General features: G+C 41.8%; 1 protein-coding gene across 1 annotated transcript in view; it reads left to right on the forward strand.

Moving 5' to 3' along the window:
- Positions 1-13,754, forward strand: part of slc22a13b (solute carrier family 22 member 13b) — a 38,098-nt gene extending 24,344 nt beyond the window's left edge. Inside the window, exons 6-10 of the mRNA XM_043687914.1 lie at positions 2,755-2,849; positions 2,945-3,156; positions 6,903-7,011; positions 9,329-9,538; positions 12,398-13,754. Of these exons, the coding sequence (XP_043543849.1) occupies positions 2,755-2,849; positions 2,945-3,156; positions 6,903-7,011; positions 9,329-9,538; positions 12,398-12,485 (714 nt within the window). The 3' untranslated portion in view covers positions 12,486-13,754. The remainder of the gene's footprint in view (positions 1-2,754; positions 2,850-2,944; positions 3,157-6,902; positions 7,012-9,328; positions 9,539-12,397) is intronic.
- The last annotated feature ends 293 nt before the right edge of the window (positions 13,755-14,047 follow it).

Genomic DNA, 14,047 nt, shown 5'->3' on the forward strand with positions numbered 1-14,047 from the left:
ACAGGCAGTACCATACTTCGTGCCTCATATAAAGGAGAGTACCTCTGACAATGTAACGCTCATTCAGTACTCAACTAGAATATGAATTATAAATTTGGTTTTGGGATGAGACCCCGACAGCAGGCCCCAAGCCTTGCAATCCTGTTACAACTCAAAGTGTGTCAGTCTTGGCTCATGGCTCAAAATGTTGGGCTGAATCTTGCTGGCCCATTTTGAGGGAAGGCTGGGAGTTGAGAGGGCTGTCAATAAGGCCAGGTGAAGATTGACATCTAAGCCTAATGTTTTCCTAGTGGCAGTTTGTCATGAGTAGGAACATAGCCCAAAAAAGGAGCAAGAGTAGGGCATTCAGCCCTCTGAGCATTAGAGATGCCCAGGGAACAGTCAACTGAATCAATTAATGTCACAATTAAAGACCATTCTGGAAACTGGGGGCATTGAGCCAACTATGGTTAGACTATAGGTACCCGGGGATCTTCTTTTGTGGCAACATCATTATCAATTCTTAAGGCCCAATGTAGTCAGGGCCATTCTCACATCAAAGGCAACACCAATGCCCATGACTCTACAACCTTACACCATCCCTATCACTTCTCATCCCCAATTGCTGGCCCCTCCATGCCAGCCCCTGCAACCTCCTCCCCGAAACCTCATGGCTCTCTGAAGGTAGCTCTCCATTGGACTATTCCTATTACTGGGGCTGTTGCCTTAGCAAAGGTAACCTCTAGTCATGGGGCTGTCAAGGCTGGGCAGCTGCCAACCCTCTCATTGAGTCAGCAGCTCTTGGGGGACTGGCAGCTATCCTCAATTGGGCAGTAGCCTTTCAATTTACCGTACTGGCAAAATGCCAGTTCCTGTCAGTTGCTACTTTTGCCCTCTACAGCAGAACATGATGCCCAGTGTCAAAACTCAGTCTCTCTTGACTTGAGCCAGACCATTCAAGCTCCATTCTACACTGAAGCATACAATCTAGGCAGACATTGCAATGCAGAAACCGTTGTTCTATCATACTGCATTTTGGAGGAAATGTTCAACAAATACATCCACTGCTCTTTCAGGCAGTACAAAAGATCCCATATTTCTATTTGATAAACAACAAGGGAATTCTCCAATCTATGCCTCAATTAATAGTGCTCAAAACAGAATATTTAGTCATTAATCTCTTTGCTATACCTTAATTAACAGCTGCTTTGCCTAATTGCAATAATAACTTCAGAAATGGCTAATTGCCTGTGGAGTACTTTGGGACATTCTGAGGTCATGAAAGATGCCTTCAAACTAAAAACAAGTCATTGATCCTTTTTCATTTGGTGTTCAAGTTCAAAGTTTCCAAGTATGCTGATGATTCACAGCTGGGTGGTAATGTGAGGAAGATGCAAAGTGGCTTTAACAACATTTGGAGTGACTTACTGAGTGGGCAAGAACATGGCAGATGGAATATAAAGTGGTAACAATGTGAAATCATACACTTTGCGAGGAGGAACAGATGTGCAGAGTATTTCTTAAATGGTAAGAGATTAGTAAGTGTAGATGTGCACAGGGACCTTGGTGTCCTTGTTGATAAGTCACTGAAGGTTAACATGCAGTAGGAATTAGAAAGGTTAATGGTATGTCAGCATTTATTACAAGGAATAATGATGTCTTGCTTCAATTCTTTAAGGGTTTGGTCAGATCATACCTGGACTCCTGTGTGTAGTTTTAGACTCCTTATCTCAGGAAAGATATTATTGCCATAGAAGGAGTGAACCAGGATTTGCCAAACTGGTTCCTGGGAGGGTGGGACTGTGCTATGAAGAGAGATTGGGCAAACTGGGTCTATATTCTCTAGAATTCAGAAGAATGAGACGTGATCCCATTGAAACCTAGAGAAGACTTAAAGGGATAGACAGAATAGGTGCAGGTAAGATGCCCCCATTTTGGAGTATAGAATGAGGGGACACATTTTAAAAGCAAGGAAAGCAAAGAGGAAGCCAGTTAGGAACAAGATGAAGGGATATTTTTACTTGGAGGGCTATGAATCTTTGGAATTCTCTAACAGAGGGCAGTGGAAGCTCAGCCTTTGAGTATATATAGAGACTGATAGGTTTCAAAACTACCTATAATGTAAAAGGAAATTGAAATATTGTTGGGAAAGGGCATTGAAGTGGATGATCAGCCATAATCATATTGAATAGTAGGGCAGGCTTGATGGGATAAATAGCCTACACGTGCTCCTATGTTCCTGTGTTCCTATGTTTACTGAGGCACTTAATTATGCTGCACTGCAGTCTCCAATAATGCCAGATTCTGAAAGAGGTATTAGGACTAAACATCTTTGCCTTAACAGTACTGCATCGGTTCAGGTGAAGATTTCCCGCTGCGTAAGATGGGTGCATTTTTCTTTACTGGAAGTTTCTGTCCTCAGCTGTACTATGCACTGAGGATGAGATGACAGGGCCATGTTGAGTGAAGGTAAATTGTTCCTATGTAAGGAGGTTGGAAACTGGGGATGTAAGAGCCAAGAACTCCCTACATGGTGTATCTGTCTACATCATCTGGCAATTGGCATTGTCTGATAACTGGGAAATAGTGTGCAATATGGATGGAGGAAGCCATGTCAGCTGAGGGGAACTAAGTAAGTACAGTATTGTCCAATGTTTCTAACTTGGAGAAACTTAAATATATTTGTTCAACCATAATCATGAATGGTCATGACTCAGTCAGCTGCTTTAACTTTACTGATACTGGATGTCTAATGTGACCACATTTATTTTCAAGCTCGTGACTGAGAAAGAAGTCCAGAAAGCCACCATTTTGGATCTTTTCAAGACATCAAAGCTGAGGAGAATTACATTGATTTTAGTTAGCATCTGGTAATATTGAATTTTTCCTCAATAAGCAAATTAATTTACAATGCTGTGTTGCACTGATTTGTATATAATTCTCTATTCATTATCTTTGCCAACAGGTTCATAAACAGCTTTGTGTATTATGGATTGGCCTTTAATGTTGGGAGCTTTGGCGTGAACATTTACTTAACACAACTCATCTTTGGTCTGGTGGACCTCATGCGTTTCTCTTGCATTTGGCTGCTGAACATATTTGGTCGGAAAAAATGTCAGGGAGGTTTCCTGTTGCTCAGCGGAATCTCGTGCCTCTTTACATTATTTTTTCCAGAAGGTAGGAATGTGTGACAGAGCTGACGTGGCAATCCTAAACTCTCTTTTCAAAATGGTGTTGTTGTTCTATTCTTTCATGTGATGTGGGTGTCACTAGTTAGGCCAGCAGTTATTGCATTAGATTACAGATGACAAACTTCTATCCCTAAAAGACATTAGAAATATAGTAACAAAGGAAATAGGAGCAGGAGTTAGCCACTCAGTCTGTCAAGCCTTCTCCCCCATTCAATATTATCATGGTTGATCATCCAAACTCAGAATCCCATGACTGCTTTAATCCCAAAATCTTTGGTCTCTTTAGCTCTTAGAACTATGTCTACATCCTTACTAGTGGAACATATTGGTTTTTATGACAATCAATTATGGTTATGTGGTCACCATTAGACTTTTTAAAATTCCAGATATTTTATTGAATTCAACGTCATGTCTCCATTAGTAATCCGGTGACAAGAAACATAGTCACCACAATTTTGCCAGACCATAGGGCTGCTTACATGTTAGAGAGAGGCAACTGGTGATTGTTTAAACTGAAAGTCACCATGCCTCAGTTAAGGGGAGAGACTGACAGTTCTTCTTCATTGCCATCCCTATTAGCTATTTGAGACTTGGATCTTCCCCACATCTCCGCCCAACTCATTTATCTGTCCAAACCAAGTTCATCTCCCTGACTTCACCTCCTGAGCCTGAGGCATTCCACCTTTTGTACCAGATGTGGTAGCACACTGCCCCTCACCCATTCAAGCCAGGGTGGTTCTGACTGTCAATGAGCCCCCCCTCATTCCCATTCCTCCCACTTCTATAGTAACTCCTTCTTTCCCATGCTGTATTGTGTCCTTCTCCCAATCTATACGTTGAGTTGCCACCCTTCACGCTTGTTATCCCCTCTGCATCCGAGGATGTTACCCACAGTTAATCTCCCGGAATTGTCTAACACAGCAATTGGCCTGATAACCACAGCGCCTTGCCTTTTAGTTACAGAGCCTCAGGATTGACTGTGGCCCACTCCCTTGACTGACTTGAATGGATACCCTCACTGATGAGTGATTGGAAACCTGAATGATATGTGCACAGCTCCCTAACTGACATATTGTAACCCCCCAGTCTTGTTTGCAGTGGGTCTACAGGATTGATATGGCCCATCTCTGGACTGTTTCAATATGGACCCCTGGCCATGGCCGCCCAAAATGTCTGATTGACGATATCCAAACCTCTGGACTAAAAGTGGGACAATGCTCTTAACCTACTGTGCTGGCCCACCCTGCTCCCCATTGACCTGAGTAAGGACTACTTCCAGCTAATATTATTACTGAACAAGTCAGAGCCCCATCTGATATCTGGCTTGATAGATTACATGTTCTTTGATTTTAACAATTTAGTCTTCCATTGAATCACAAGTGAGCAATCTGTAAATTCTGGCTTAACAATCAAACAGAAGAAGAACATTGTACAGCAGAAATTAAGATAAAATAGAATAAGCCAAACTATTTACGTTTAGCACAAATATAAATCCATTGAAACACATGACAAAGATATAACCCCACTAATCCAAAATCCCTCATTAACAGTACTCATAGCAGAGAGGGTTCCCTCTATTACATTGCCTCCAAGGCTTAAGTTAACTGTGGCTTCAATTCCCAGTTTAAGAATCTGATAGCCCCTTCTTAGAGCTTAGATTTTTTCAGTTTCAAATAACCCCTTCAACATTTTATCCAAACATTTCTCACTTGGAACCTTTAAACTAAACTCCTTACACTGATATAACCTCTTTCTCAACAATCTTAACCATCTCCCTTTCACAGGAACACATCCAACTTCAGCCAATTATTCTGAAAACTGCCTCAAACTGTAACTATTTTTAATGCTATGGATGTTTCCCCTAAGCCCAAAATAACAACTCAAGAATCTTCTCTCTGAAAGCTTCATGTACTACACTGATAACTTTTGTAGCAATACCAATGTTAATAAATTCCGATTAGCCCGCCTAATCTATTTCTCTCAGTCTGTTTTTTTTTAATTTAAAATCACAATATGTTACATTTTTATGATAGACAGTATTGCAGAGACTTTGTGAAGGACCAGATACTAGGTCTCACACCTTTGAAACTGCAACATTATGAGTGGTATCTACCTCTTTCAGACCCCCATACAATAAGTAGCAGACGATCTTACAGCACAAAATAAGGCTATTCTGCCCATTAAATGTTTTAGCTGATCCATTGAAAAAAAACTATCTTCTCAATTCCACACTGCCCTGTGTTTTCTCCATAACCCTGCAACTTTTTTCAAGTCTGTTTCAAATATCCTTTTGAAAATTAGTCTTCAACCTATTTATACCATGCTTTAAGGCAGTGCATATTCAGAAATAGCAACTCACTGCAGAAAGCAAATAATTCCAACCCAATGGACAGATAGGAGTAGGTTATGGTTTGAAATATAATTGAGCAGCTTGGATCTGTTCCACTGTAGAATAATGGAAACCTGGAAATGAGGTGTTAGACACTGAGGAACATTAACTGAATCCATACTTGGGACATTTACATTTTAAACTTGCATTCTTACTTCATTGGCTGCTAAATAAAACAACTCACAGAGACATAGTTTGATTTTCCAATTGAAAGAGCTTTGAAAACAAAAGGTTATAGGGGATAACTTCAAGTGGGTTTGGTGCGAGGAAGGTTTTTGGGATTGAGGTGATGGGGAAATTTGTTTAAAGTCTTGTCATTCCACAATACGTAGCTCAATAGCTCAGCCAAGGATAGAAACTATCTGCAAAGAACACCAGAAAGTAGACAGTGCCTCCATCTGAGAATAACCCTTGCCCCCCAACCTTCTGACCTCCTTCCCAGCAGCCTCTGTCTTCCACAAAAGAGACCTTGAATCTTTCTCTGTGTTGTCCGATCTTATCTAATTTCACCTGCACCCACCCATCGCCCAAATTCCCCTCCACCCAATGAAGGAATCAGATCCTTATAGCAGCCTGAAAACCCCACCCTGTCTCTGAACCCCAGATCAGAAGGCACTCCGTCAGGAATAGGCTAGTCACTTTCATGATATGCTCTGCCTCTGGAATCAACGATCTTCCACGTGACTGTCACACCCAGTCAGCATGTGGACCCACCTGGTCCTCTCAGTTTCTCTGGGCTAGCTGCCAAGACTATCACTTCATTAAAAGTAGCCCTGACTTCCAGGTTCCCCACATTGTACTGGCTTCTCCCCTTTGCCTCATCGTACCACTCCTGGTTGGTGAGGTCTGTTAAAACCCACCCCATCAGTCACTGAGCTCCTCATACATTTCATACATTACTATAACTGCATACAGACAGGGGTGAGGTTGGATTTCTGAGAATCTGACAATCTGACAGAGGGAGCTGGAAACCAGGGACCAGAGAAAATAGAACAGCAATAGGAAAGTTCAGAATGTATAGGTGAGTGTGACAGGACACAACTAATTCCAGGGGAGTTTATGTTCACTTAAGGCAATACCCACCATTCTTAATCCAGATCTCTGCATCAGCTGTTGGCTTGTATTTCATATGACAATAGACAAATATACATAACTTTCCAACATTGAGCCCAGGCTGGAACATCACCCAACAAGGGCACAGATAGAAAATCTGGACAAACACTCAGCACGAACCTTGTGCAGGAGATGTTCTGATTAGTATATACTCCCTTGTAGGGCAAAGGTCTCAAAGAAGCAGAAATCAGGAAATGGCCCTTTTATGGGTGTTGCTCTTTGTGTTTCAGGTACGCTGTTAGAAGTCACTGTACTTGCTGTCATTGCAAAACTGGGAATCTCCTGCTCCTTCTCCACTGCCTACATTTATTCTGCTGAATTATTCCCAACTGTGATCAGGTATGATCAATTATAAAAGGTATCTTGCAATGAAGAAGTGGGAAATATATCAGTTTTGATGGAGTTTATTCACGGCGGAGTGGATTCCTTTATCTATTTTGTGCACTCAATGTTGCCTGTTCTCAGGTCAGGTGTAGTGTATATTAAATGCAGAATGCAACTCTCTCTACTTTGACCCAGTAATGTCACCACTTTAACATAGTGTTTATGGTTTAACATAGGGTGAATATGTTGCTGGATCAGTCATCCATTCCTATTAGTAAAGATGAGGGTGTTCATGTCTCACAATGGCAACCTACATTTAAATTCAGTTTGAAAACTGGAAATAAAAATTGCTGGGAGCAGTAGTGACAAATCAGCCTTAAAAATTAATATATTCAGCAAAGGAAGGAAGTCCATTTTCCTTCACTTAGAGTGCTCTGCATTATGTTTGGCTCTAATCACGGATGATAGTGGGTGAGCAGTCTCTAAAATTGGCCAAGTTGGACAAGCAGGAGGCTGGAGGAACACAGGAAGCCAGGCAGCATCAGGAGGTGGAGAAGTCAACGTTTCGGGTGTGACCCTTCTTCAGGTTTGCTATGTTCTTCCAGCCTCCTGCTTGTCTACCTTGGATTCCACTATCTGCAATTTTTCTGTCTGTAAGTTGGCCAAGCAGCCTTTGTTCAATCACATTTAATGATGGGCGTGAAAGCCAATTTTGCCAGTAACATCTATGTCAATAGCAGACATAAAGAGACAGAAAACTGGTTGCTGGCAAATCAACTTCTGCCCCACAGTCAAGGAGAAAAAAAGGACAATAGAGAAGGCTTTGCAGAAAGGAAGGTGGGAACACAGATAGCAGAGGCCTTAACACTCTGCTTCTTCCCTATCCTCATACTGTTACATTTATAGCTTCATAATAAGTATGTCATTGATCCCTGATTGATATTGACTAATGTAATTCCCATTTAGATTTGCCAGCTTAATATAGCAATCAGCAGGAACAGAGTGACAAATAGAATCATCCAATTTAAACTCACAGTTCATTGGTTTTAGTCAAGTGTTAACATTTTCCATTAGTACTCAAAGAGAATGGCCAGGCTTGAATAAAGTTAGAGAGCTGTTGAGAGAAAGAACACAATCAGCACTATATGGAAAAAGAAGCTCAGCTTTGAGTAAATTCACTTCCCACCAGGATGGATGACAGACATATCAGTATTAACATGAGTTGTCCCCTGTATGCATAGAATAGTAAACTGTAATTTCTAAACTTTTTCATGGAAACTTAGTGGGTGAGTGCCCAAAATACATAAGTCCACAGAACACAAATGGAAGAAGTGAAGTGGGCACTCAGCGAAGCACATACCTCCATCACATTTTGTCAACTCAATGTTTTTCCACCTAGTTGATGCTATCTAACAACAAAGCTAAAAATCTTTTATTGAGAAGGCTTCAGGCCAATAGATATCCAATAACCTGCTCTGAAATCTTTGCTCACAAATCAGATAGTTTCTGGAAATTGACTTGATAGACAATTGTCAATTTGAAGAATACAACATGTGCAAGAGCCAAAGGTAAGAAAAAATATGGAGAACTCTTGGATTAAACTGAAAGATCAAAGCATAATTCCAAAGTTAAACAAAAAAAAAGCAAAACTTACAAATTAGTCTGCTGACCAAGTGATTCTAACCAATATTAGCTTTTTAACTTAAACTCAATGCAGCAGACTGAATTAAAAGCAAAACACTTTGGGTGTTGGAAATCTGAAGTAAAAACGGAGAATGCTGTAGATATTCAACAGGTCTGGCAGCATCTGTGAAGACAAAAATAGTGTTAACATTCGAAGTCCAAAGATTCTTCTTCAGAAATGAAGAAGAGTCAGTCTAAAGAAGAATCATTCAACTCGAAATGTTCACTCTCTTTCTCTGTCCTCAGATGCTGCCAGACCTGCCGACACTGTCCAGCTTTCTTTGTTTTTGTTTTAACAGATTTAACCTAGCTGTATTTCCCTTGAGCATGTGTTTCCTCTGCACACCACCAGTGCTTTAAATGTTTATGATAATCCTGTGGGAAATGGCAAAAAGTGAGAGCAAACGTTGGATACAATTGCAGTTGTGTCATCAGGAATGTCTGCCATTGATAGAATTCCATCTGTTAACTCCTTTCTCTCTCTTGTTGCATATTTCTAATTTTTCTGTTTTTTATTTGTAATTTAAGAATCTATACCTATGTTGATAGCAAATGTTTATGATTAATGGATAGTTGATTGCTATAAATTCGGAATATGTACTGCAAGTTGACTGTAATGCCAGCAAGTTTTTTTGTGTTTATGACACAGACAGAGTGGCCTTGGTCTGGTGTCCATGTCAGCTCGGATAGCTGGCATTTTTGTCCCCCTGTTTGTACTTCTCCAACATGACTATCCAGCTCTCCACATGGCCTTCTTTGGCTCTGCACTAATAGTTGCTACAGCCCTGACGACCCTGCTACCTGAGACTGCCAACAAAGAACTACCAGATCAAACCAGTCAAGTTGGAAAAACTAAATGGTTAGTGTGTGTTTATTTTAGGTGCTGGAAGAGCACAGCAATTCAGGCAGCATCCGACGAGCAGCTGCTCGTCGGATGCTGCCTGAATTGCTGTGCTCTTCCAGCACCACTGATCCAGAATCTGGTTTCCAGCATCTGCAGTCATTGTTTTTACCTGTGTTTATTTTAGCCCTACTTACTATCAAATTATTTTTGTGTGGGAATCAATTTCTTAGTACAATAAAAAATTCAAAAGTTTTTTGACATGTTCTAATTAGTGTTTGGCCTTGAGCATCAATGAATTGATTTAATTTTTAGAGTTGCTTGGAAGGCCTGTAAATTAGCAGCATTACCAAAATATTGCTGAGGCGATTACTTCACGCCGAGTCTGTGACCAACTTAATCAGCACTGCCAGTTTCTAAAGTGATGGTTCTCTAAGATAAAATGAAGAACTGCAGACTTTGAAGATTTGAAACAAAAATAGAAATTGGTGGAGGAAATCAGCAGGCCTGGCAGCATGAGAGAAAATGAGGACTGCAGATACTAGAGAGTTAGAGTGGAAAAGTGTGACACTGGAAAAGCACAACAGGTCAGGCAGCATCCAAGGAGCAGGAGAGTCAACGTTTTGAGCCGCACTCTTCATAAGAAATGTGGGGGGCTGTGTGGGGAGGTAGAGGAGACTGAGAGATAAATAGGAAGCTGGTGGTAGAATTGGGGGAGTAGACAGCTGTGAAGGTGATAGGTAGATGCAGGTGATTGTGATAGGTCAGTGGGGGTCATGGAGCAGACTGGTGGGAAGGAAGATTGTCAGGTAGGACAGGTGAAGAGGAGAGTGCCGGGTTGGAGAGTTGGATTTGGTGTGAGGTAGGGATAGAACAGATTTGGAAACTAATAAGGTTGATGTTGATGTTATGTGGTTGAAGGGTCCCAAGGCAGAAGACGAGGCGTCCTTCCCCCAGTCATCGGGTGGCTAGGATTTGGTGGTGGAGGCGGCGCAGGACATGTATGTCCCTGGGGGAGTGGGAGGAGGAGTTGAAGTGGTCGGCCACAGGGCAGTGGGGTTGTTTGGTGCGTGTGTCCCAGAGGTGTTCCCTGAAATATACCACAAGTTAGCGTCCTGTCACATTTAGAGCAACGGACATAATAGATGAGGTGGATGGATGTGGGAAAATCTCTGCTGGATATGGAACGATCCTTTGGGGCCTTGGGTGGAGGTGAGGAGGAGGTATGGTGGCAGGTTTTACATCACGTGCGGTGGCAAGGGAAAGTGCCAGGAGTGGAGGGTGGGTTGGTGGAGGGCGTGGACCTAACAAGGGAGTCATGAGGGAATAGTCTCTGTGGAATGCAGATAGGGGTGGAGAGGGAAATATATCTGTGGTGTGGGGTCTGATTGTAGGTGGCAGAAATGGCGGAGGATAGTGTACTGAATCTGAAGATTAGTATTGTGGAAGGTGAGGACCAGGGGTGGGGAATGCGTTCTATCCTTGTTGCAGTTGGAAGAATGAGGTTTAAGTGAGGAGGTGGAGGAGATGCGTTGGAGGGCATTGTTGATCACATGGGTGGAGAAATTGAGGTCCTTGTAAAAGGAGGCCATCTCGGATGTCCTAGAATGGAATTGCTCCTCCAGGGAGAAGATATGGTGGAAACAGAGGAATTGGAAGTATGAGATTCTGTGTTTTACAGGAGGGGAGGATTGTGAGGAGGCGTAGTCCAGGGAGCTGTGGGAGTCGGTAGGTTTGAAATAGTTATCCATTTTGAGTCAGTCACCTCAGATGGAGACAGAGAGGTCCAGTAAGGGGAGGGAGGTGTCCGAGATGGCCCACCTGAACTTAAGATCAGGTTGGATGGTGTTAGAGAAGTTGATGAACTGTTCAGTCTGGCAGCTTCTCTGGAGAGAAAGCAGAATTCACATTTTGAGACCCGTGACCCTTCTTTAGGACGAGGCGAGGTCACTAAACTCGAAGTTTTAACTTCCTTTCTCTCCACAGATGCTGTTAGACCTGCTGAGCTCCTCCAGCAATTTCTGGTTCTGTTTTCATGTTTCCATAGTCTTGAATTGCGCCAAAAGAGTGTGACCAAATGCAATCTCCAGGCCCAAGTTTTTAGCTTGTTCAGAGGGAGAAGGCTGTCAGTGTTGGGGAAAGGAACACATTTCATTTCTAATGATTTGGAGATGCCGGTGTTGGACTGGGGTGTACAAAGTTAAAAATCACACAATGCCAGGTAATAGTCCAACAGGTTTAATTGGAAGCACTAGCTTTCGGAGCGCTGCTCCTTCATCAGGTAGTTGTGAAGTACACAATTGTAAGTACAACATTGTACTCCACAACCATCTGATGAAGGAGCAGTGCTCCGAAAGCTAGTGCTTCCAATTAAACCTGTTGGACTATAACCTGGTGTTGTGTGATTTTTAAGTTTCATTTCTAACATCAGCGTCTATCAATTCCATACTTATTGTCTTTCTACATATTGTGAAATGTCCACCACTAAACCCCAAAGAGGAGTCCAACAACCAACATCAAAGCACCTCTCCAGTATTTTACTACTGTGTTTTGAAATCTCCCCACACTGAAGGGATATACTTTTCCAAGCTGATTTTCCAAGCTAACTTTGACAATGGCACAAACAATGAGACAATGACCTGTCTTATGAGGAGAGGAATAGTCAATAATGTAGCCTCAACCTCTCTCTGCGGAAAGGCATTCCAAAGATTAATGGCCTTCTGAGAAAATTAATTCTGCCTCGTCTTTGTCTTAAATGGGAGACCTCAAACTGTTTCTCCATAGTTCTAGATTTTTCCATGATGGGCAATATCTCAATGCCAACCCTATGTTTTAGACTATAAATTGTAATATAATACCTCTTTCCCTCTCTCCTAGGAAAGTGAATAGTAAGAATGACTTAGAAAATGGACACCATCAGACTACGGCAGAAAACAGAAGCTTTATTGAGAGCACCCGATTATAAAGCAAAAAAATCATCACAACAGAAATTCTGAGCCACACAGCTATAAATCTTCAGCTCTATTCTGCATAGTGGATTATATTCATTTTCAATAAACATCAGTATATTAACTGTGCCACAGAACAGTATTGCTAAGATCTTGATTTTAAGAAAAAGATTGATTCATTGTGTTTTAGTAAATTCAACTCAAGAAGAAACATAATTGACAGACACAGTTAATTATAGGAAAATGTCATTGTATGTGACTGAAAATGCCCACTGGTGTATATCAATGCCAGTGATTGGAGTCCATCAGTTTTGTAGCTATATGGCTGCATCTTAATTCCAGAACACTTGAGTATCTACAGGGTTGATGGGAAAAGTGGCCAATTTCTCAGGAACAAGTAGCAAGGTAGAGTCAGCACTGCTCATTAAGCAGGAATCTGATAAGAGCTGTTAAAAGTCTATTTGACTCTCACGGTTAATAAGGCTACTAAATTAAAGACAGAAATGAGGACAATGAAGCAGACGTATTTTGTCTATACGATGTTGGATAGGAGATCTTCAAGTCACAAGAGTCCTGGGCAGGAGTCAAACATTTGGAACTTTCAAGAGGAAACATGTAAAAATAAGTATTTTGAAGATATCAGCAGCATAACATAGGAACACCAATCACAGAAGCAGCACTCTGAGCCCAGAGTTCAGAGAAATAGATTGTTTTCTGTTAATGAACTTATTTAATGTACATCTCACCTTATTAATATGCAGCTTCCTGTACAGCCACCTGCTATTTGTAAAGTAAACACAGAAAATTCTTGACACACACACACACACACATACCATTGACATCTGACATGTGCCAACCTCTGAGAACCCTCATGACATATCTCTGGTCTATTTAGAGTACACTTTGGCACTTCAATACTGCACTGCAGGGTGCAAGGAAAAACATCATTGTAAAGTTGCAGCAAGCTGAGGGATGTATTTTCTTTGGTTCATTTACTTTGAACCACAGCATCCTCGCTTTGCCTTGACACTTTGCACTTTGGCCTCAGCCAGAGATACCATGTTCATTATGTCACTGTGCTGTTCAGCAGACACAAAGTCAGCAAACTCGTCTTGATTGTCAGCTTTTCTTCTTGATGGAGGAATCAATGACTAGAGATGTAGAATAGAATTAAGGGGCAAGAAAGTTTAGAAGAGATCATGGAATCCTACAGTTTAGAAAGAGGCCAATCAGCCCTCATGTCTGCACCAACCCACCAAAGAGCATCTCACCCGCTAATCCACTTAACCTGCACCTCCCTGGACACTATGAGCAAATTACCATGGCTAATCCAGCTAACCTGCACACCTTTGGACTGTGGGAGGTAATGAGAGCACCCGGCAGAAACCCATACAGACATAGGGAGAACATACAAACTCCATGCAGATAGTCACCCAAGGTTGGAATCGAACCTGGGTCCCTGGTGCAGTGAAGCAGCAGTGCTAGCCACTGTGCTATCCACAGATGTGAGGAATAACCTTCTCACTCAGAGGTTAGTGGGCATATGGAACTCACTGCCTGTAAGGGCGAGGAAAAAACC

Source organism: Chiloscyllium plagiosum, chromosome 4, assembly GCF_004010195.1.
Source record: "Chiloscyllium plagiosum isolate BGI_BamShark_2017 chromosome 4, ASM401019v2, whole genome shotgun sequence".
Lineage (NCBI taxonomy): Eukaryota > Metazoa > Chordata > Chondrichthyes > Orectolobiformes > Hemiscylliidae > Chiloscyllium > Chiloscyllium plagiosum.